Raw genomic sequence first — 25,530 nt, 5'->3', positions numbered from 1 at the left:
TGGGTTGAGTTCACTATACCGGATAAAAAGAGCTGTTTCTGTTGTGACTGTACTGTTCCTGTCTGACGAGGGGATTCTTTCCTTTTCTCGCCTTTTGTAAAGGTGTATTAGAGATTCTAAAGTGCTACAAAGCCTCTACTTCCTAATTGTGGAATATTGTTTACAGAGGGCTCATTGAGGGATGGATTTAGCGTGCAGGGACAGCCCAAGAGGAGAAAGGATCTGTCAAAGCAATCTGACAAGAATGATAACAAACACACTTCTTTTCACATATATATGTTGCTTAACTTTATTCATGTACTCTTTCTCATTATGAAATTCGCTATAATTACATATAGTACAATAATGGCTATTATTTTCTACAAAAGGATTGCATAAATAATTTAAATGATGAAATTTAAAAAAAATAAATACGCAATTCATTCTTTGCAATGGTCTTTTGGTCGGACAGAGAGTGTTTATCCATTCGTTGGAGAAGGATACCACTCAATGAGGCCGCACAGGTATAGTATGTACAAGTTTCTATTCATGGAAAGTCTGCTTACATTATAAAAATCCCTTCCAGTTGCTATTTCAAATACACAATAAAAAAAAAAATTGGAAAAAAAACAAAAACAACTGGCATTCTCTTATCTCTTTATCCTGTGTAAAAATCGACATCCAGACCACAATTTCAAAGTTTGGTTCACTTATTTGTCTCTCCTTTTACAGTCACAAGACAAGAAGGATGACATCTTTGCTGTAGACTTCAGTAATGGAAATAGGTAACCTACTAGCGATTGCAGATAGCTGAATATCTCCAAATGGTTTCCATTGAAGGAGGGTGCAGAAAGGTTATTTACCCGCGAGGAATTGCTGCAGATTCTTGCACACATGTGGGCCTCTTTTTCGGTTGTTCTAACAAACAGGAACTGACCATGTCTAGAGGAAATAGCTTTTTATGACTCAAATCCTAAACACAGGAATGGAACTATTTGGTAATTAGGACAAGTCACAGGAATATCGTTTGCGGTTCTTGACCTCCAGGGACTTGGACCACAGAGGGCTGACACAACTCTCCATAACTGCCAGTTCCGATCAGATTCATGTGGAAATGTGAAGTTGCAGAAACTCACATGTGATAAAACTGACCAAGGTTAAGAATTGGGCCTCAGCGATCTGTCAGCAGCGGCGTGTCTTTTGGGCCCGACACGGGTGGACGGTCAAATCACACACTGCTCCCAGTCCCAAAAGATGACAAATCTGGTACGCAAACATTCACATGAGCGCTTGGTGGATCGGTTGAGCGCTCAGTGTGTTTCCCCGTAGTTAGCTTACCCTTTTAATGAACTTCAAACTTGAAATGACCTGCTTGGGCAAGAATATATGGAGTTATTCCTCTTTCCTCCAAAAATCATGAGCTATCACATTCCCTGAACTAATCTCACATAACAGCCTACGTCTTTTACTCAAGTGTCCATTAGTCCGCTGGCATTCTGTGATCAAACTGCGACTATTTCAGCTCAAGAGCACACACAAACAGTGAGACATCTGAAATACATTGGAAACTTGTTGGCACACCAAGAAGTTTGTTAAAAGCTAATGTGTTTATTCCTTCCCTTGTAGTTTAGGATTGCAGTTTCTGAAATATGTGTGGATATGTCTATAGGTGTATTTGTATGTGTGCAGGAAAGAGTTTCTGTATCAGTTTATGTTTTCCCCTCAGTACGAATTGCTGTTGACTGATGGCACTTTGCTACGGTGTTTCTTATTGCGTCGGGGCTTCTTGGTGGACAACTCCTTGACGTCCGATTGGTTGTGATGGCGAGTGTAGCGTTTGCACTTGCAAGATGTGACTACTCTGATTTTGTATGTCCGGTTGGGTCCGTTAGGACACTGGAGCTGTATCCGCTGGGTGCGGGAGTGAGCGGGAATGCAGCGAAAATCAGATGAACTGCTTCTCCACCATTTTCCCCTTAGAATTGAGTTTGGCATAAGGTGAGCTGGAAGGCACTGACCAGAACACACCAGTTCCTTCACAGGTTTGACACTGCGACAAGATCCATCTGTAATGTAGCGTGTAGAACGCAGCTCCCGGCAGCTTAGTTCAGAGGCTCCTAGGAAAGAGAGGACAAGCAAAACAGAGTTAAATGTTTACACAATGGTTTATGGAAACATCTTTAATAAATACCAGTTCTGGTAGCTGTGTTTTATCTGAGCCTGTATGAAATACTGGATTTTGGACTATACACAGCTACAATAAGCAAAACAGATTTTGTTTTTCATGTTTTGTTATTTACACAGGCATTAAGTAAATTTCATAAAGTTGACTTTGTTGTGTTTCCCAGAAAAAAATTGTTGTGTGTCCAGCTAGCAAGGAAATGCATGATAAAATCTTTTAATATCAGTGCAATATGTTTGTTTTTGTTTTTTTCTGGTTTGAATTTGGCTATCAAGTTGTAGTAGATGTGCTCTTGATTGAGGGTGGAATTGATGAGAATCCCAATCAATTAGAAACCCACAAACACTAAACAACATACATAGATTGTTCTGTACAGAAAGGACTGATTTCTTGTGAACAGGATCAAAAGACTTCGAAATCTCTGGGTTAGAGCTAACTTTTTTCCAATAAGATCTGAATTTAATGTATAAGCTCGCTAAAACTCATCAGAAAACACATTGACAGTGTTTTCATTAATTTTTCGCTTTTAATGTGTCAGTTAAAGAGATTAAACTAAGACTGGAAAGATCTTTTTCATTCCACAGCTCCCCTCATGGAGAAGAACAAAGGATTTATGTGTGTGATGAGTTCAGGTTCAGCCTCCCCTGATTCTCAGAAAACCTAATCTGATGTTTTATGAAGAGCAGGATGAGAGCCAGAGGAAGATGAACATATCTCAACATGACCCCACACTGACCACCAGAGAAACTACACACACGGAACCCCTTCAAGAGCAGCACACAAGAGTGTGATATCTTTCTCCACCCCCTAACGAGCAACTATAACATACATGCTTGGCTGGATAACTGTTTCCTTATGCTGAAACACAACATGATTTTAGGGGTGTTCACTGACATAATTAGATATCTGAAATTATCTAGCATCTTCGGTTGACTTTACGAATTGCTCAATCCTTAATTATTTTTATTATTTATTATTATTGCCATAATTTCATTACTCTGTTCATGGAGGTTGTTATTATTTTTGGAAGTAATCGGTGTATTTATTTAGCAATAAAATTAGACAATTTCTCAAACACCTCCCCAGACTTTGCCTTTTTTTTTTTTTTTTTTTTTTGGCAGAGTCTTGATTTGTGCTCTGGAAACAAGCTCTAAGACTTTTTTCTTAATTCTGACATTAACATACACGATCACACACACACACACACACACACACACACAGTGTATATTGTTAGAACTAGTGTAGGTTTGAATTCACAGTAGTTTTACTTTTCACAGGTGGGAGTCATTCTCTATCTTGGCAATACCCTGAAGAAATGACCCCTTAGAATAACTTCTCACATTTTCAACCATGCTGAAACCATACTGTTGCAATTAGATGGTTATAGAAAGGCAAACCTTGTCTAATTATGTAAAATTGGGGATACAGTAACAAAAAAAGGGTTATCGAAGTTAATGCATCACTTGTGCTGGTGAAAAGGTGGAACGGCATGCATTCTTTCTGAACTACTATAGAGCTTTTATTTTGAAGCGGTCACATCTGTTTAAAGCCAATATAGGAATATCCAGTTTCGTACAAGTAAATGATGATTGTACGTGTAGCCTACATATACACCTTGCACTATAAAATACAAGGCAAATCTTCAAAGTCATTGGTTGGAGAAATTAGGTTATTAAATTATTGGAGCAGATATAATTATAGATAGGTGCAGTTTAGTTATCCCATGAACTTTTCAGCTGCTAGTCCATTTTAGATAACAGATATATCTAGTGGAAATTGTCTAATTACATTTAACACTAATTCCTTTTCATACCTCCTAATTTTGACACACATTTAAAACACAGTACCCAAATTTTGTTAACTTGCAAACATCCAAAAACTTACTAAAACACGCATAGGCCTATTCCTTGAAAGTGTTGAAATATATTTTATATATTTTTAGGATTGTACTTTACTTAAAACAAGCTGTACTTACATAAAACATCTAATCTAAACATCTAAGGTTGCTTAAAAAATAGCTGAAATAAAAATTTAAATAATTATTTTGGTACAGATTCATTCAATGTGTTGATGTTGATTGATACGGCCCAATTTTTAAGGGAAATAACCCACAAATAATCTTAAAAGAAAAAAATCTATTACATTTTGACAAGTACATGTTTGGGTTGGTGTTGATCTGCTTTGATAGAGCTCAATGCTATTAATTAAAAATCCATTTTCTTTTTACTTACTATAAGTACGTGAGTTGGCTGATGACCTCCTTCCTCCGTTCTTAGCTCGGTTCATTGTGTTGTTGTCAGAAAGTTGTATCTGCTCCTCGGGTCTATTCGTGTCCTCCGTGTATTCAGGTATAATTTCTGTCGCATCATTTTTTAAAGCTCTCCATCCGTGCGCAGCTGTGAAACATCCCAGTAGCAGCAACAGCCGCGCGCTGCAGTGCACGAGCGCTAGAGACACCTGCATACTGCAATAGAGAACGAGACGTTCAGCGGGCAAACTCTTACCGGATTTCTTCTCCTCGTGAGAGGCTTGCCTTTTTAAAGTACCACAGGTTTAGCAAAAACCCAGATAATTTAGCGCAAGTGGGAGGGATTTAGGCAGAGCCGCTCATTCAGAAACTGATAGGGAGGAAGGGGCACGCGCAGAAGTGTAAGGTCAACTTGGGAGAGAGAAAAGTCATCTGTTTTTCACCAGAAATGAGACAGCATGTCTTTACTGCTGTTTCATACTGTCTCGTTTTCTATTGTCTTTACTTATAGATCAAACCTAAAACAGCCAGTCGGAAGTTTGGACACTTATAATTACTTTCAATAATTTTTGTATAGCCTACTGTTTATTTATTTATTCTTAGAAACAGTGTGCAAACTGTACAATGACTTAAATTTAAATTAACGTTTTTAAACAAGGAAAGCGCGCGCACGTAACTTGTGTTTGTTTTGGTAGCCTATTTGGCGACATTTACGTGCTGTGACTGACTTGTAATAAGTTTAATCAGTGCAGAAACGTTCATATACTTATTTGAAATCTTTTGTTTTGGCTTCCTTTGTTTACGTGCAAATATATTAGGGACACATTTGCAGTCTGACAGTAAAAATGAAAGATGAATATGAATAAACAGTGTGACGGGAACAAGATGCAGATGCTTTATGGCACATAACTGTCTCACATTAAATGCATCGCTTTGTACGAACACTGCCCTCTTGAGGGAGCCCAAACAAACAAACGCCTTGAAATGATATTTCTTATTTCTGGCATACTGAATGTTCTGCATCTCTCTGTTGATTATGTTAAGCAAAGGATAGTAAATATGTCAGTTTGCATGACACTGGTTAAGCAACAACTTTTAATGCTACTCTGATACATTGTGTCCGCCAGTCATTCAAGCTTAGAAACCACTTTGGCAAAGAGAAAACAAACAGGATGGAATACTTCTGAGATTTATTGTGACTCTTCTTTTCATCCTGTCATCATGAAGATCACAATGTCCACAACGGGCCTAGACTGATTGTAGCCTATGTCCTTTCCCTGTCATTCACTAGCTGTTTTTATACCTCTTTGGGTTTGTGCACAGAAAACAGTCTCCAGGCAAGCTTTATCAAGATATAAGCTTAAGCATAAATAATACTTCAATGTGTTCCCGATTTACAAGGGCTGCCAGCAAAATATATTTTTATAAAGAAGAAAAAAGGTAACACAATGTCAAAGCCTTTAACTCTGACAGGGCTGAACTCACTGCTTCTGAAATGCAAACATACTAACTTACAGCTGAGCATTAAAAGTTTTCAGATAAAATGGAATTGGGTCAAAATTAAGCTGAAATGTTACTCTTGCAAAAACAAAAAGTGTTCTCAACCCTGCTAATATTTTTTTGCCCCCTGACTCATGGTATACATTATAAATATACTCTCTCTCTCCCTCTCTCTCTCTCTCTCTCTCTCTCTCTCTCTCTCTCTCTCTCTTTATATATATATATATATATATATATATATATATATATACCCACACACACACACACACACACCTCTTGGAATAGCTTCCACCTTTAAATTCTTAATGGTGGTTCAAAGTGTCCAAATACTTTTTGGTGCACAATTTATTTACAATTCCTTACATGTGCAATAATAAAGTGGGGAAATGATCTTGTATCAGTTTAATTTTTCACACAGAACCAGAGTCTGCAAACAGATTATGGGATACTCTGACGGATGTAGTCATAGTAACATTTCCCAAAGCCTGCCAAGAGGACACATCAAAGTAAAATGTGGTAAACTGAGCCATTTAGCACCAAAACATCAGTGATTTCTTCATTCAAATGCATAAATTACACTATTTTAAGATGTCATGGGGACTGATGTCTCATTTAGAAATACAGTTCTTGCAAATATTATTATAAATGAAGCATCTGTGCAATGTTACAGAAGAAAAAAAATGTATGGATCATTTTTTATCCATGATTTATAAAGTACAGCTCCCCTGCAGCTCATGAACATATAATCTTACAGTAATACTTCACTTCTCAATCTGCCAAGTCATTTGCATTTGTCATGATTAGCTGTTGAAAACAACAACCTGAAAATTTAACGTAAATAGAAACACATTAGATGTTTAAATAAGCCATGACTAGCTGAATCATACTAAAACCACTTCCATATTTTTAAAGAGTTCATTTGAGTTTAAGAGCAGTAGAAACCTCAGCTGTGGTTTCACAGTGTGTCTAGGCAAACCTTTCTGACCACTGGGTCCATGTGTTAACTGCTCTGTAACCACTCGATGTAGAGTGCTGCCACAAGTGTATTTGTAAACACTGATCACCTAGCACATTATTCAGTCCATTTATGCATTGATGGTTCCTACAACTACAGAAAAATTAAAGAACTTCTGATGGGGTTATTTGTGGGAGAAAGACTATAACTTCAGTAGTTATGAGAGAATCTATTGAGAAATATTGTGCGTCATTGTTCTCTCATTCACTTTGTTACAATCCAGATTGCTAGTTTTACGTAATTATTTTTTTATTTAATCAAATCTGGTCCAGGATTACTGGAAGCGAGATTTCGCAAAACAACATCACGTCTTGAAATTCTCTGATGATTTGGCATTGTAATTTACACTATGTAATTATAGATACTATGTTTGTTTAATCTTAAAGCAATAGTTCACTCAAAAGTGCTGAAAACGTTTGCTGAAAGTTTATCTTCAGGCCGTGCAAGATGTGCATGACTTTGAGTAGATGGGTCCATCATTAAGGCATTTAAAGTTTAAACCATTAAATAAAAGTCCTCTATCCATAATGAAAAAAGGGGAAAAAAAGGGAAAAAAAGTGAAAGTGACGTGACACAGCCAAGTATGGTGACCCATACTCAGAATTTGTGCTCTGCATTTAATCCCATCCAAAGTGCACACACACAGCAGTGAACACACACACACACCGTAAACACACACCCGGAGCAGTGGGCAGCCATTTATGCAGCGGCCCCCGGGAGCAGCTGGTGGTTCGGTGCCTTCCTCAAGGGCACCTCAGTCATGGTATTGCCGGCCCGAGACTCGAACCCACAACCTTAGGGTTAGGATTCAAACTCTCTAACCATTAGGCCACGACTTCCCCCCAGTAAAAAAAGTCATTCATAACATATTTGTTCAGAACTGGTATGAACGGTTTTCACTTGTAAATGTGCTTAATGGGTGCATATTTCTCTCCTGAATCAGATAAGACCTTTTCACTGGAGAAGGCAATATAATGGAAGTTAAAACATCTTAATGATGGATTTTTTTTATACAAATGCAAATTTATTTCAGTTCACAAGACATTAATTGATAGATTGCAGTTGTGTAGATTACTTGTGGATTACTGTGATGTTTTTATCAGCTGTTTGGACACTCATTCTGACGGCACCCATTCACTGCAGAGGATCCATTGGTGAACAAGTGATGTAATGCTACATTTCTCCAAATTGGTTCTGATGAATAAACAAACGCATCTACATCTTGGATGTCCTGAGGGTGAGAAATTTTTCAGCAAAATGTAATTTTTAGGCAAACTATTGTTTTAATGTAATGTTACTTTTTTTTTTTATTACAATCATGCTGTACTCAGGATTTACTAGTGCCATTCAGAAGATATATTTTCTCATTGAGATTCATTAAATGTAACAGCATTGTACTTGTAATGGAAATAGAGTGTAAAAAGTTGCTTGATTTCACAAGATGTTACAATTTTTGTATGTTGTAATCTTTGACAGAAAACCCAATATATATGTATCAGTAATTCATGTGATATTTGCAACTGCTTGTGGATACTGAAAGCAGATTTTTTATTTCAGAAAAGCATAATGATGATGCAGGAATTTATTTCTAAGAGAGGGAGGGGAAAAGGGAAGTTATTTCAAGAGCATGTTTCAAAAAGCTCCACAAGTTTGCTTTTTTATAGGATCAATAAAACCAGATAACAAGCATGTGAAAATAATCTTGCTCTCTGGTATCTAATCCAATAAAGACTAATTATAAGCAGAACTAATAAACAGGGTCATGCCACTGACTGTCATGTGAAGGTAGCTGATGATGGAGTAGCAGGAAGGATATTCCAACTGGCCACCCACACTGAAGAAACTGTGCTGAGAAAATAAACTTGCTTTGGGAAGGGACAGGTTTCAGACACCTCACAGTAGTGTGGACTTTCCTTCCGTCTGTTTTTATCAATGCTGTCGATTTGTCATGGACTGCCAAAGACAACAGATGTATAGTAAATCCTACTTTGTCCTGATATATTGTTACAACCTTCTTCGGTTTGGTTTCCTGTAAGTCAGAGATCACTCTAAAAGGTCATTTTTGTTGTCATCAAACAAAGCTATTTATTTATGCACAAATTGTGTAGTCAAAAGTGTTATTTTGATAACAAAAAACATGCAACAAATCCATTTTAGTGTTAATCTGTTTAGAGCTTATTGTGAGCTTATCAAACATTTCTGGTTGATTTATGCTGCTCTGGATTTCTGGCGCTCAAATTGCGATTTCAGTGTCTTCCAAAAGCAGCAAATGGATTGATATTTGACCTTGCATATAAGAGTCAACTGAAGCCTGTCCTTCATTAACTCATGTTTCTCTTTTGTATCTTTGCTTGTGTATTAATAACACAGCCGAAGATCCTTTTTCATGTGGTTTTTGTGTCTGTGGCTAATTAGAGATCATTGCGGATGATCTCCAACAGTAATGAAGTCAGTGCTTTAGATGTGTCTTATTTGTTGTTTCTACACAACTAGCAACAAGTGCAGTGTGCATATTTCACAACTAAACTCCAACAATGCCTTGGGAAAAATAACAGTGCATCCAGCTTTAACTTTGTTCCCATTTGCTTTCAAAGCAAACACTCCAACCTCACCAGTGATCTGACTTGGACCCTTAGGAGCCGTGTACCCATATTCTGCTGTTCTTTACATGACAGTTCTTTAATAAATATCAGACGCACTTGGCAAGGCCCCGCAGGAACGACACAACAGCAGAGTACAGGAAGATGAAATGAGCAACACCACTGTGGGCACAAGTGCTTGGAAGAGGATCTGAAGCCCATCCATTCCAAGAATGTTCTCTCTAATATTTGCCAATAATTAGTGCTGCTCCACAGATGTTCCTTTTTTTTTTTCTACGTTTTCATTACGCAGTGAAATGGGACAAAAAAGTTTAAAAGGGGAAACATCATATGCTTTTCATTTAAGCCAATCATTAACGAAGACGACAAAGAAAAGAGGGAAATCATCCACAAGATTGATATAAATAATGATTTTAATATAGCCATATATAATGAGATTTTTAAAAGATCAAATGAAATCAAATTAAAAGATTATTAAAAGATTTTACTCAAATTGACTGCCAAATCTGCCAAATTATCTATCCAGAATTTGGTCAAGCCCAATCTTAAATGGCTTCGTGATTACAAAATCTGTCAGGAAGTGTTTGCAAAAACTTAAAACACAATTATAAAAACATATTTACACAGACATATTGGGCATGACCTTCACAAATTTGTTCACCCAACAATTCTAATTCGGTTATCTTTTATTCCTCCTCACATCATCTAAATTCATTTGTTTCAAGAATTAACGTTTGTGCAGGCCTGTATTAAAATAATATAAATACATTACACAAAGTTAAAATAATTATTTATTAATTTTATGTAAATTTAAATTTGATTTGATATACAATTTATTTAAATATTAAATTTTTTAATGTAAAATTGAATGTATATGTGACATTTAAATAAATGACAATTATAAAAGTATCTATTTTATTATAATTTAATTATACTATTTATAAAAAAAAAATCTCATATATATATATATATATATTAAATATATATATATATATATATATATATATATATATATATATATATATAATAATAGTATTAGTTTAAATATTACATTTTATTCAAATTAAAATATTACATCTATTTTAATTTTAGATATTTTTATTGATTTAATTGTAAACTATGGACAGTGTATAAGCAGAGGGAGTGAACATCCCAGCCTGATCTGCAGCGTTTCTCCTTCAAGTCTGGTTCTGTGGTCCTGCAAGGTTTGTGAGTGTGACAGAAAGGAGCCCCTGGACAGCGCTCTCAAAGGACCCCACAGCTGGGCTCGGGTAATTGCAGTGTGCACAGGGTCATGGAAAGAGTGCAGACCTAGTGTCTGACCAATTGATTTGAGTGTTTTCAATAATCCTTGTGGATACATGAAGTCTGAGCTGGTCATCCCCAGCGCCAGGTGTGCCTAACAAATGCTAAAGGACCTTAAAGACCATTTGCATTTGAAATTGTCCTATGTTATTCTGTGACAGAGAGTTGGATATGAGTATGTGTCAAAAGAAAGTATTATGTTAGTGTGTGGGTCATGGTACAAGGAGCACAGGACACAAGAGGGAGACAGATTTATGGAAGCATTTGTCTCCATCTGTTGGATAAAGACTATAAAATCTTACCATAAAGCATCTTTCAGATGTTTCTAATTTATGAATATACATAGTGCATAATTAATGTACATACCATAAATACATAAATATTCACACATGCTGACCCAAAACCTAAACCCTGTACTCATATTTTATAATGTTCTCTTCAAATATATAACATACAGTAAAACATGATGCCATGCACATTAAATCTAGTTGCAGATGTAGTGAAGTCATTCATTTGCTCAGTCTTTGTGGAATTGCTGAGGCAAGTCAAATGTTGCAGTAATGTCTGTACACAGCTGAACATTACCCTACTTATCTGTTACCTAACAGGAGTAATTAGGGGCTGTTCTGAGCACTTTTTCAAGTGCCCCATTCTATTGTAATCAAAGACAACAGCGGCCTACATAGGGTATTGTCATGCAAACTACCCTTATACATGAGAAATGACTCCCTCCCTCTCATGCCCTAGGAGGACATTTAAAAAAGTTATTTATTATAGTATTGAGCAATGAGACTATGAAATGCAATAATAAAGTTTTTTTTTTTTTCTTGCTTTGGAGTTTCGAGAGACAATACAAGAAACAAAGAAGAGAGAAAAATGTGTTACCAAATTTGAGAATACTTTTTTGATATTACAAGCATACTGTGTGTGTGTATATATATATATATATATATATATATATATATATATATATATATATATATATATATATATATATATATATATATATATATACGCGCGCGCGTGTGTGTGTGTACAAATTACAGCACACGCATAAATGTATCACCCCAACTTTTCACCCTAATATTCACCCTATTTTATATTAATTTGTAATTTTAATTTATGGGTTTAACAATGCATTCTCCCAGTTAAAACTCACTAAACTAGTTAAATAAAAGACGTAAAAAACACGTTTTCATTTTTGCCATTTATTTTCTGACATCATAAAACGAAAGAACATATTCCAATGTAAGAAAAATAACTGATTTAATCAAGTGCACTTCAACAAAGTGTAGAAGCGGTACACCTTGCTTTGTGAAGTGAAGACATGAATCAAAAATATATAATCCATCTTCAGGATAAGGCTTTAAGGTGGGATGTTTAGACAGCCTGTGTCATGTGAATGCATTCATTTGACCTCCATTTCAAGCATTCGGTAATTCCTTTCCTGATTAAGTCAGATTAAAATGAAATCATAATTCTGTCGTTTAGTCCCATCAAGCAACTCCCAAACTCAAAATGCAAAACATAATTTGAGAGTGTGAATATTTGTGCCAAACCCTCCAGCCAAATTAGCAACTGCTGAGGTTTCCATGTCCTTCACAACAAACAAGTGGTCAATCATTTACAATATCACATTACAGCAACAACACGAAGCATACAGGAGTAAGAGACGGCACATAGACGATATAGAGTTACGTGTAGTCAGCGGCATTTGAGCAAGTGAGTGTGCACACATGAATGCAACTAATTGCTTGTACACATGGACAAAACAAACTCTGAAGCAAAAATGCACAGACAATACTTTGCACTGATGCCCAAAAATACACGTGCATCAAAAAATGCATCACTTTAGACACCTTAGTTTGTGTTCAGTCTTGGGTAGTTTTTCCTCAACATCTTTGTTATTAAAAACAAAAATATCACACATAAATACAAAATGACCAAGCAGCATTGTGATTAACTGTTATATACTACTGACATCATTAAGCCATATAGTGGTACAACCATTTTCACTTAATCTTCCCTGTATAATTACATTGTTTACAATTTCTATACACTGTGTAACATACAATCGATACATAAAGGCAATACATAGCAGGACAGTTTGTGCAAATCACATGGGTTATCAACAGCAGATGGCAGTGTTTCTCCTTCCATAGATCCAGATCAGAAAACGTGTTCTTCTTCTGATGAAGCCTTGTAGCCAACAGGGCCAGCAAACACATCTTTGTGTTGAAATTTCTAAATATGCTTGTTCAAAATGCGTTATTGTTGCTTTTCGTTGTTAAAAGTTGCTGCTAAAAACTTTCAAAGCACAGGCAGATTTCAGTTCAGTTGTAATGACTGCTAAACTCCATTTGTTTGCCACTGGCACAAAGCATCATCATTGGTTCACTTTTTTTCTTCTTTTTTTCTTTTTTTTTGGGGGGGGGGGCGGCACACAGGTTTCCATAGCTACAGTAGGTTAGGTTGTATAAAGCCTAGGTCTCCAGATTATAATAAAGGAATGTTTATAGTTTGAATGCTTTCGTACATATAGGTATTTGTCCATTTTAAATATTCTTAGACAAAATAAACTACAAGTTAAAATTATTGGGGATTAGCTACAGTAGTATGAATGTTGTGAGGTAGCCTGCAACAGTGTTACCTGTGAAAACAGACTTTAATCCTCTAATACAAAGTAAATGATTTTAAAGAGAAAATAATAAAGCAAACAACTCTCCATCAGAGTGAAAAGAAAAACTAGATAATATTGAAGTTTCTAGCAATGGGTGTATGCAACAAAAGTGGTGTTTTTTGGTAAGTGTGCCATGGCATTCATGGAATTTAAAAAAAAAATGTGGATATTGACTACAATATATTAGATATTTCTACTGTTAATAGATACTGGTCATACACAAATATTATGGACAGTTCATACATTCATATATGTCAACATCTAAATATGTATATACAAGTATATATATGTGGAATATAGAAATATTAAAAAAGAGGCATAAGTAGTGCTTTGTGTTATACTCTAGCCTACAATTTGTACTATAGTATTTTCCCTCAGTAATAAATATGCAGAGGCCCAGGAGCTATTTATATTAGATCAATCAAATTTGACAAGAGAAATTAGAATAATTCAAAAAGCTACGTGTTCAAAACTGCCGCATGCACTTATTTCAAATGAAATGATGCTGGTTCTTCTTTAAAGAGGTCATATTATGAGAAATCTCATTTTTGAGTTAACTTTAAGAAATCAAAACTTCCTCCCCAGTCAAAAAAGGCCATTTACTGAAGCTAAGCTACACAAATGTCTTATTCTGAAATGCTGACATTTTTGAAACATATGACCCCCCATATATACACATCAATGTAGCCAAACCAGTCCCAAAGAAGCTATACAGAAAAAGGATATGTTTATTCCTAAACTGAATTACTAATGATAAGAGTAAAATGTGGGAAAGTTCTGCTGTTACTGTCTGTCTGTATTTCAGTCTGATTGGAGTGGTTTAAACCACACATTTCAGTGCAGACCATTCTGTGAATCTCAAATCAGTGTAACTCCTTTTCACATGCAAAGAGGATGCTTACATAGAAGTCTTAAAGGCACAGCAGCAAAAACGGCCTGTTTAATTGGACTAACATTATAAGTGGACCTCGGGGGAAATAATTAAATGATAAAAATATGTATGATATGACCCTTTTAAAACCTGAAAGAATCCAACAGTGCAGCAAAATGAGTTAGTTCCAGTGCTAAAGTGATTCTGTTTTAAGGACAAAGCTGAGGCCGGAGTAGACCTAATCTAATTCAACAGCTACCCTTAAAAATCTGATTTCACTGACATGCTTCTTGCAGTCTCTGAACTAGCAGTGTGAAGGGGCACTAGGCCTCTGGATAAAAAACCTTGTGTAAGGGCACATCATTAGGCAGTTGGTATGGCAGAGGCTCTCCATCTATCGGACGTGTCTCTCTGGTCAAGGCTGACTGTGATCTTGTGGTAGACAAAATGTGGCATGAGACTTGGCAGTGAGAGACAGTGATTCCAGAGTAAAGAGATCTAATGGGGCTGATGCATTATCACTGCTGCATAGAACCGGGTTGAACCTGTTTGTAGCGTCTGTTGAATCCAAGCTACCACATATGGTTGGCTTGTTGTAGATATAAATCGTTGATTGTATGCTACCATTCGGTACAACGTGGAATGTTAATTTATTTTGTGGTGAGCGAATGGGGTGTGTGCTGTTACACAACAGTTTTGTCCTCCTGTTAAGTCCTGATTTAAAATGCTGGAAAGCTATCAAAAATCTGGCTGTAGGTCTGTAAATGGGTTCAAAGGTGTATATTTATACCTAAATATCATATTCCTCCACATACAAATAGAAAAGGGATGAGCAATCACAGTATTTCTGGCAATTAGGAACCCAACTGATGATTGTGCTCTACTTTACAATCTTCGCAGATGACAGTTGGGCTAATATGCTCCAAAAGTTGAATTTGTGAGATATACACAAAGTTGGCTACTGGAATGCTTTAGGTGTACCTAGTGAAAAACGGAAACTAATTATCATGGGGGATGATGCAAAAACAAAGCAGTTGTGATGACATAAAATACTGCTCCTTCTACAGCCTTAATTATTCAGATATGCCAGTAAATTACCTTTTACAAGCCATCTGGAAGCAGGAGTATTTACTCAGGACACTGACAACACCTTGTGTGAGTGTGTATGTGTAAGTGTGTTTGAATACACTTTGTATACCTCCATGCTTATGCTCTGGATGTACTGTTTGCAAACATTCTGTTAATATACTTGGACTGGAAATAGAGCACACTAGTTTGACCGTGTGCCTGCATTTGTAAATATGTGTGGGGGTAGAGCACATTCTATCATTTGGTCTTCAATTTTCCCTCCTTTGCCAGCTTTTCGTTGAGTTGGCACAGCTGGCGCAGGAATCCATCATTCGGGCCGATCTCTCTCTTGTGTCTTACTGTAGCCGTGGCAACTCGTACATCCATCTTGTGATGGAGCATGAGGTAAGCGATGACGATAGTGGGCGAACGGCTGTAGCCCTCACGGCAGTGAACATACACCTTTCCTAGAAGACAAATAATTAAAAACAGTTAAAAAAGCAAGGTTTGGACCACTACCCAAGATCTCATCCTTTAAAGATACAAATGCGGCTTCTGCCGCAACATCAGCCTTATATACCTCATCATGAACCTTCTCAAATCAACCTTCAGACCAATTCCCCTCCAAACATGCTACCACACACATACATATTCATTATAGATCAGCCCACTCTCCTGGAGGAATTCACCTTGCCAGCCTCCACTGTGCTTGTTTGGCAGATGCAGCAGAGGATCTGAAACCTGATGCCTCCGCCAAACGCTTACTTATGTTTTCCCGTGAGTCTTTGTGCTGTTTATGTGTCAAGGAGATAACCTTCATTGATTCTTAAATCTCTGCTCCCTGTATAACAAAGCAGAGCTACGGCTATGCAAAACTACATATTTTTAAAATCAGCTGGCTAATTGGTTTCTTAAAGAGAAGGTCTTATGGTATTTTAAAGTGTCCTAATATTGTGTTGCAGACCCTACAACAGGTTTAAATGCATCTAAGGTCAGAAAACATTGTAATTTTCTCAGAATATACATTTAATTTTATAATCATTTTTCAACGATTTTGAAATGATTCGTTCAATACAGTTCTGAACTTACGGTCTATAATCCCCTCCCTTCCATAAGCCTACTCTGCTCTGATTGGTCAGCTGGCCAAGTCTGTTGTGATTGGTCTTTCCGTATGTAATGTGTGTCGGAAACAAAACGCCCATTACCATGATTAATTTTTTTGCTCCGGAGGGTTGCTTGTAAAAAAAAGATATTATAAGTTTACAAAAATGGCATCGATATTACCTTACCTGATGTAAACACAGTAACTAGCGGAAGTGTTTGAGGGCACGTCAGAGTGTTCGTATTTCGCAGGCGGGCCGCAGGGATTATGTAAATGTGTTACCTTGTGACGTATAAAGGTAACAGGCAAAAGATTCGAAAATATGACAACGCATTAAGGTGGTTCAGAGTCGACTCTTTCTTTTGCGAGACAATATCTTTATTTATCATGCACTTTTTTGATTAACAACTTTGCAGACTGTTTACATTGAAGGATAGCTACATTACAAACTGTAAAAAAACATATTTTTCGAAAAGCCTCAAAAAACAGCCAGAGCCGTTCCGCATTCGCCAAACACATCCATTAAATTTCATGAGGAAGGGGCCGTTCACACAGAATATGTTTTTTGCATTCCACTGCACTGTTTTTCAATTGTTTTTCTATGTAAACATCACATTAAACGGACGTATTTTACCATTGCGCTCAAGTCTTGCATCTTTGAAGCATTTCCTACATGCAGCGGCATTGTACAAAGGCAGGCCTCAAGTTAAAAAAAAAATTACTTTTGAAAAAACACGTCTCTTAAGGCCCGTTTACACCAATATCATTTATTATATTATCGTCCATAGCAGCAACGCACAATAATGTTCTATTTATTAAAAGCACTCTCTGTAGTTATGCTGTATTCTGCTTGAAAAGCTTGTGCTCCTTAAAACAGGATGGATTCTGATGTGCTGTCAATGTTTGAATCATTCATCAGCTGGAAAAAAAATCATTCCAACAATAAATATCGAAATCCAATAATAAGTAAATCCAGCAATATGTGTAGTACCTGGTGTGAATGGGCCGTAAACATTGCTTTTTCCCATTCCGCTGCCCTGCATCTCACATTTTAAATGCAAAAACTTGTTCTGTGTGAATGGCCCTCTGGATGACGCCGATCTGAACTTTGTACTCTGAACTTTAACCTCTCTATCACCATACGTGTTTGAAATATAAAATTGCACATCATAGGCAGAGTTTGTTTTTTTTTTGTTTTTTTGTAGACACATAGTGAATATAGGTAAAGTAAGAATACAGATTTTTTTTAATGTACTCATGTAAATGAATATCTCGTCAATCCTCCGCAGTGCACCTTTAAAACACTGTTGCTACAAAGATCTACAGTAAACTTAAAACGAGAACAAATCTAAAACTAGACGACAAATCAGCCATCAATACCCACCCCTATGCAGAGCATATTTTTGAAACAGATTCAGTGTGACTCAGAGGCAGCGGGTGCACCCAGACCTTCATCCCTCCCACTGCTCATAGTGATTCAGCCAGCAAATTTGCCAGATGACATCAAGCCCACTGTAAGCACGGCTGTCGCCAAAGTCACAGCTGAGCTCTGCCAGGCTATGAAGTGGCAGCATATATTCTAGTGGTTTTGTTTCAGCTTAAGCTCTCAGTGAAAAGATTAGTGTCCTCCCTCAACCCAGGCTTGGTGTCTGATTTACCGCTTACTGGGCTCCTACTGCCAAGATGACTTGCAATTAAGATGCTTTATAATTGCTCCTCTGTGTTAGCAATGGCATAAAATCTATACCATAAAAGTTGAGTTTAAATGGACCGATTAAAACAACCGGTGTGAGATATCTAGGGATAAAATCTGTGTGTAGAGACTATCAGATCCTCTTTGGGATACATTAGTATTTGTGGATAAATATATTGTAACATTTCAATAAATCCACTGCATTTTTTCCTTTTCATTTTTTTCTGTCCTAGCTTTTGCTTGTTGTTTGTGCAAGCTAAGCATTAAAACAAAGGGATAAAAAAGAAAGCTGGCACAAGGGAAAAAAGAAAAGCGAAGGGTAAAGTTTTGTATTCTAACTCCACAAAGACACTGCTTGCTTCATTCTTCATGAATTATCAAGAATCTGTGTCAAATGGACTGAACAAGATTTCTGTAATCTTGGGATAGTCTTTTCGGTGAATGGAATATGTTTTCTTTACAAGTAGTTTATGTAAGTCTAATGTGGGTATTTGATAAGAAACAAAAGCATTTCCAAAAAAAAAAAAAAAAGAAGCATGAGCAGCCGACCTTTTCCATGTGCCAGAGCCTTATCGATGAAGTCTGCCGCTTCCTCAAAGAAGTCACTGATGTTGAACTGCTCAGTGTCATTAGCCTGTATGCCATGGTACGTGATCCCAGTTCCTGTGTAGAACTCTGCGTTGGTGTTCACATGCATGAAAGAGTTTCCCTCTGCGACATTCAGTATGTGTGTCACACCCAGCCGCTGCAGACGCATCACATTCTGGGCCACAAACCTGGGGAGCAGGAGCAGAGCACGTGTGAGACTCACCTGAACCAAACAAACTAATTTTATTATGTCTTAAAGGGATAGTTCACCCAAAAATGAAAATTCTGTCATCATTTACTCACCCTCCACTTTTTCCAAACCATTTAGCTACCGTCAACTGTTTGATTACTAACATTTTTCAAAATATCTTCTTTCGTGTTTAGCAGAAGAAAGAAATACAGAATTGGAACAATCTGAAGGTGAGTAAATGATGACAAAATTTTCATTATTGGGTGAACTGTCCCTTCAAGGCAGTGTTGTAGGCAAGACCAGCTCATTTGAATCAAGACCAAGACCAGAAAAGTGTTGAGTAATAATTCAATAAAACCAAGACCGTGAAAATATCCAACACAATATATTTATGATCTTGGTCTAGTCATGGAATATGTGGACTCGGTTTTGACTTGAACTCGACCCTCTTTTGATCTAAAAATAAGCTGGTCTCAACTACATCGTCTTAAGGGGTGTTTGCTGACAGCGATCTAACAAATCAACCTGAAGTCGTTTTCATTTTCAATGAAGTCCTATTGACACATATAGTGATATTTTTTTTAAAAAATGCATGGTGAACCGTGTCATGGTAATTGTCGGCATTCATTACTGGCAGCAAGAAAACTGATTCTTTGTCCAAATAGAATAACACCCCATTTTACCAGCAGTACCAATGTGAACAGAGAATTAGTCAATACAATCTAATTGCAATTCATTACTTTTTTCCTTTTTCTTTTCCTTTATTTTTTACAATTCACATCATTTAATAAGAAATACTTTCCCATCAAATTGAGTCTGCATTATTCCTAAATACATTTCTTACGGTATATTAAAAAATTTAATTACCTTTCTTGTGTTCTTTTCTCTCACTGCTGAATACCTTGTAATAATTAATGCTTGATAAACAGTTACATAACTCCTTATGTTGTGTACGTTTTATGCATTTGCAACAAACAATGGCAATCTGCGTGCTCACAGTTTGTAGTTCCAGTAAACCTAAGACCCTGCCAACCCCACCCAGAAGCTTCAGCTATGGATCGGTCTGCTATGTCTAGTAAGAGATTGATTGGAGTGAACTGTGGAGCCGCTTTTAGTTGGCAGAGATGTCGGCCTATGTCAGAGGGTCCCTGGGGACAGCAGTGTTCTAAACCAGAACAGACACACCAAGGAGATCTTGGCTGCTGCCCAGAGGCATACAAAGAGCCACAGGCATCCAGCGTAGTGCCCAAAATAGGACTCTTGAGTCCACAGAGAGAAAAAACAATAGATGAGAAGAGAGATGAGCAAAATGCTCTGTCATGTAGTTGCATTGTCTCTATTTTGCTTGAGCACCTGGAACTCTTTCATCTTTGTCTCCTAAAAATCCAGCCTCTTTATATCTCTCTAGTCCAATCCTCAGCAAGAATGCAGTAGATGAAAGACTGCATATATGGGTAATGGATAATATAGATAATATATATAACCTAATACCATTAAAATACTTTCCTAAAATAATATGACACTGTATGTACTCAGTTTCAAAAGAACACTCTAAATAAAGATCATGTTTCCAGTCCTTTTGGTTTATAATAACTGGAGGATGCAGCAGCCCCTCAGTCTCTGTTTCTGCCAGCAGTGCCGATTCTTCAGTGGTGATGAAGTAATGGACTCTGATGCGCCGCCCAACACCCATAATTCAAACTCTCCCCCAGTGAGATCCTGTCTATATGGAGCCTTTGCAGATTGTGGCCATATTTCTCCCTTTGTGTATGTATGTGTGTATGTGTGCATGAGAGAGAGTGTGCAAGACAGAGAGAGAAAGTGTTTGCTTTGCATCTTGTTCACCTGTCCTGCACTCTGTTCACTGCAGTCCCTTCACATGCATTATTAATGTAAGTCTTACAAAGAGAGGTGTGCTACCAAGAAAGTAGCCTATTGCCCCATACTGCACCTTTACATACGGTAAAAGGTCCAAATCCAGTACTAGCAAAATTCTAAAATTTTGTCTATTGTGTATAATCATAATGACTTTGTATTTAAAGACAGTTTCGTTTAGATCATATTCTAGTCATAACACTAACTGAATCCCAATGTTTTGGCAAACTCTTATATCTGCACTCAGTTTAATGTGCTCTGTAAGATTGGCAAGAATGTGAACAAACAAAACAGTGCAGTGCGTGCTGAACACAATGTCTATGTCAATGTCTGACACTCAATCTAAAAGGGTAATTATGGATGGGATCATTGCATTTCAAACATTACTCTTTTGCAATATCAGTCCTAATATAATACTTTGTAAATCACTGTGCAATATAATACATGTGCAATAAGTACACTTTTGTGCATATTGTATAAAAAAAACAGCAGAATATCTTGTGCCAGGTTCATAAAGTGTTTTTTAAATCTATCTATCTATCTATCTAAATACCTATATATCTAAAAAAAGAAAAAAAAACTATTAAAGGATTTAAATAAACTGTCATATCAGAATTGCATATAAATAAATCTGGAAGCTACGGACGCAGACATTAGCAGCCCATTGAAAATGTTTTGTCAATATCTACAAATGACCATATGTAAATTCCTGCTGCTCGTAGTAGCACTGACTAACCCAGCCACATCAGACTGTGGTTTTATGCTCAAATTGATTTGTTGTTACAAGGAGATAATGTACTTTTTCTATAGTTATCCAATACAATGATGCTTATGTGAGCTGATTTATTAAAGAAATAAGTGACACCAGGGAACAGTCACTCATATATATATATATATATATATATATATATATATATATACATATATATATATATATATACATATATACATATATATATATATATATATATATATATATATATATATATATATATATATATATATATATATATATATATATATATAAATCTAATAAACATATATATATATATAAATATATATATATATATATATATATAATCTATCTCCAACTGAAGTGTTTATGAAGGTAAGATAAAAATTAAAGCATAAAACAATAAGCCAACAATTAATAATATCAGTTGCAAACAGATAGCTTTTTATTACAAAAATAAACATTATACCCCGAAATTTAATAAATATTTTGAAGGAATATTTACTTGATATCTGCTCAAAATAATTGAAAACCAAAATTGTGCATTAATTGTGCATTATCTACTCAACAGGATGCTTGAGATAACACATAACTTCACTTGAGATAACGCAACACTTCTGTTGTTCTGCCAGTCAGAAACAATTATTAGCTAATGCTGATAATCTCAAAATGGATAAATATTGGATGGTTTATGAACCTATCTAATATATTGGTCTAATAAAATGAAATAAATAATTTCTGATTTTTATCATTCATTAGCCACAAACTACGTGAAGAAACAAATATTACACCTTTAGAAAGTGCTGTGAAGGAATAAGAATCTTTGAGTTCACAGCAAATTGATTCAAATTTAAGATTCACTGGAGTGATATTAAAGCAATTTGTTGAATTCTGAAAGATTAAATTTGTTTAAATGCAATCTCAACAGCCAATTGATTTAGAATGTGATTCAGACTTTTTACATTTATACACAATTCTTAAAGGGATAGTTCACTCAAAAATGAAATTTACCCCATGATTTTCTCAACCTCAAGCCATCCTAGGTGTATATAACTTTCTTCTTTCAGACAAATACATCAGAGTTATATTAAAAAAATGTCCTGGCTCTTCCAAGATTTATAATGGCAGTGGGTAGTGGTCCAGATTTTGGAGCAAAATAAAGTGCATCCATCCATCATAAAGAGTGCTCCACACGGTTCCACAGGGTTAATAAGGCCTTCTGAAGCGAAGTGAAGTTAGTGGATGCTAGAGATTCCAGTTTATAAAGTTGCAAATATGGATTTTTTTTTATACAAACACATCTGAATCATGTGTAACACTTTTTATGATGGATGGATGCACTTTTTTGGGCTTCAAAATCTTGACCACCATTCACTGCTTGGAAGAGCCAGGAATTTTTTTTATATAACTCTGACTGTATTCGTCTGAAAGAAGAAAGTAATGTACACCTAGGACGCCTTGAGGGTGAGTAAATCATGGGGTAATTTTCATTTTGGGGTGTGAACTATTGCTTTAAAATAATTTCCATAATGTATTAGACAAGTAACAAAACAAGAATATGCTTTAGAATGTTAGTTTACTGCATCAAAAACGATTTATATGTAAAAGCAATGTGTCTGTGCGTGATACTATAAAAATGTATTCCAGGAACAAATCACTATGTAATCATGAACCTAATGCAAATTTTACAACATGAAAATAAGTAACTTAATCTGACTACATTTATAGACTTTTAGCTCAAAACCACATATGCAATATGTGAAGACATAGGACTTGTCACACAAGTTGTAAACAATGGATTCTGAGTCAAAATTCCCAATTCTACAGATGCATATTTTCTTCAGCACATGATTCAAAAGTCATCTTTTCTATCGATCGCTTGAATCGGCACGAATTTTAATCAGCGAATCGGGAAAGCCAATGACTCGTTAAACCCCCCATTGTCGTTTTCTCTTTATATGATAGAGGAAATGTGCAATTAATGTGTAATAATAACGGTTTAATACAAAGAAACACGTGACTGAGGTCAAACTGATGATTTTGTAACCAGTGATCTCAGAGAGATAGCGAGATGGTACCGATAGAGGACGGTCGTGGAGAAAAACAGCTTCCCTTGCAGTCTGATTCAAAGTGACTCACTATTTAAACGTTAGCAAAATCTCCTGTGGCTTCGTGATCGTTCTCGTAACAAGCGGAGACCTGACGTGCTCCATTCACAGGTTTGTTGTTTTACACCTGGACACTGTAAAATATTCAGGTAGTATTAAGCCTACTGAGAGGGTTTAATTACCGATCCGCTATAGAGATCAATTGCCTGTGCCACCTCACGAATCAACACATCTGTCCAGCAGCTGAAAGCATCTTCCTGTCAGTGTTTTTCTGCCATCAGAAGCACACACGTCTCCATAAGCTCGTTGAACTTACGCATTGCCGATGTAAATCTTGGGAAAGACCTCGTTGAAATGTTGTGCTGGGAGGCTGTAGAAACCGCTGCCGTTGGACAGCAGTTTGTTGAGTTGTTGTATGGTCGCCTCGGTGTCTGGCACGGTGACGTCCAGTGGTCCCTTCGCGGGGCTGAGATGTTTCTTCATGCTTCAGTCCTCCAGAAGCAAAAAAAAAAAACAACAACAAGTGTTTAATGATGAAGATGTGACTGCTTTCAGTTCCCCAGCATTTTATTTCCTTTCTCACTCGGTGTGGTTAGCGTGCTTTCCTGAACGCACACTCGCTCGCTCGCTCGCACGGCCGCTCTTTGGCAGGCAGACAGACACACCCGGGACTCGCCCACCGGCGGTCTGATGTGACGCTCCGGTGAGGTCGGTAACAGAACTGGCGGAAGATGGCGACAACGCACCGACCGAGACACAAGTCATTGAGTATGGCGAGTGGAATGTCATAATAGAGAGCTGCTTTAAAGGGAACATCACTCTCTCATCCGCTGTTCAGACAGGTGGAGACAGCATTTCACGTGTTCATCATGTGGCCTGTTGTGCGTAAACCAATGACCATAACGCTCGAGACACGCAATCTGTTTTGTAACGCTCAAACTAGTAACACTAGTCTAACAGCCCCTCCTTCATTTCAGACCAAATTTGTGTGTTAAGTGATGTTGTGACAGGCAGGTTTACTGAAAGTAGTTAGGATTATTTATTTATTTATTTCTCTCTCTCCTGTTTAAATCCAACAAGTGGCTTTTAACACTCCTATTTTAACTTTGAAACGTGACCCACCTGTGCTTAGATGTAATTTGACTCACAATTAAGCGCTCCCATAAGCAAAATGTGCTATTATCTGGTCCAAAAGTGTATGTGATAGAAAGAAAATTAACTGAATATTGATGAAGTAACATCATTTATGTAAAAAGAGAGTTTAATGACCTGTGAGCATTTAGGAAAGTGCTTGCGGATTCATGAGTAAACATGAGTAAAATAAATGAAAAATGCTAAATGTTTTAATACTGTTAAAAAACAGTACAATTGTTTCTGTTGATAACCATTGTATACTATATACCCTGTGTATAATATTTGTTTGCCTAACTTTTTCTGTTGTCTCTTGCCATGAAGCTGGCATGGTGCTAAGTTATATAAAAAAAATAAAAAATAAGGAATCATGGTGCATGGTTATTCATTTGAATCATAGTCACACAACACAGAGATCCTTGCAAAGTTCACACATTAAAACACATTTATATTCCCCTAAAGTAAATTTGAACTGAGGATTTAAAGGCCTTTTAATAGGACACTACTGCCCTTAGTAAGGCTTTTGAAGAAATACTTCCCATTGTTTTCCTTAACCTCTGTAGTCATTTTTCAGTTTTGCTGTTTCTGCTCACTACTTCTACCTTGCGTATCAGTAGCATTAAAATGAATAATAATGCATTTTTTCATTGAAGAGTGAAAAA

The 25,530-nt window shown here is 36.5% G+C and overlaps 2 protein-coding genes across 2 annotated transcripts; both read right to left on the bottom strand.

Annotated features, from left to right (window-relative positions):
* Nucleotides 1-275: 275 nt before the first annotated feature.
* LOC109058216 (sclerostin-like) lies at nucleotides 276-4,718 on the bottom strand. Its single transcript, XM_019075438.2, has 2 exons — nucleotides 4,393-4,718; nucleotides 276-2,096 (listed from the first exon to the last, which is right to left on the bottom strand). The coding sequence occupies exons 1-2, from the start codon at nucleotides 4,622-4,624 to the stop codon at nucleotides 1,702-1,704; spliced, it is 627 nt and encodes a 208-aa protein (XP_018930983.2). The 5' UTR covers nucleotides 4,625-4,718; the 3' UTR covers nucleotides 276-1,701.
* A 7,303-nt stretch (nucleotides 4,719-12,021) lies between these two features.
* On the bottom strand, nucleotides 12,022-24,519 carry LOC109058233 (dual specificity phosphatase 3a). Its single transcript, XM_042767763.1, has 3 exons — nucleotides 24,054-24,519; nucleotides 18,793-19,019; nucleotides 12,022-15,915 (listed from the first exon to the last, which is right to left on the bottom strand). The coding sequence occupies exons 1-3, from the start codon at nucleotides 24,218-24,220 to the stop codon at nucleotides 15,707-15,709; spliced, it is 603 nt and encodes a 200-aa protein (XP_042623697.1). The 5' UTR covers nucleotides 24,221-24,519; the 3' UTR covers nucleotides 12,022-15,706.
* Nucleotides 24,520-25,530: the final 1,011 nt, after the last annotated feature.

This window comes from Cyprinus carpio, chromosome A12 (genome assembly GCF_018340385.1).
Source record: "Cyprinus carpio isolate SPL01 chromosome A12, ASM1834038v1, whole genome shotgun sequence".
In the NCBI taxonomy this organism is placed as follows: domain Eukaryota; kingdom Metazoa; phylum Chordata; class Actinopteri; order Cypriniformes; family Cyprinidae; genus Cyprinus; species Cyprinus carpio.
Note: the sequence above shows the minus strand (reverse complement) of the source record. Positions and strands in the feature narration are given on the sequence as shown.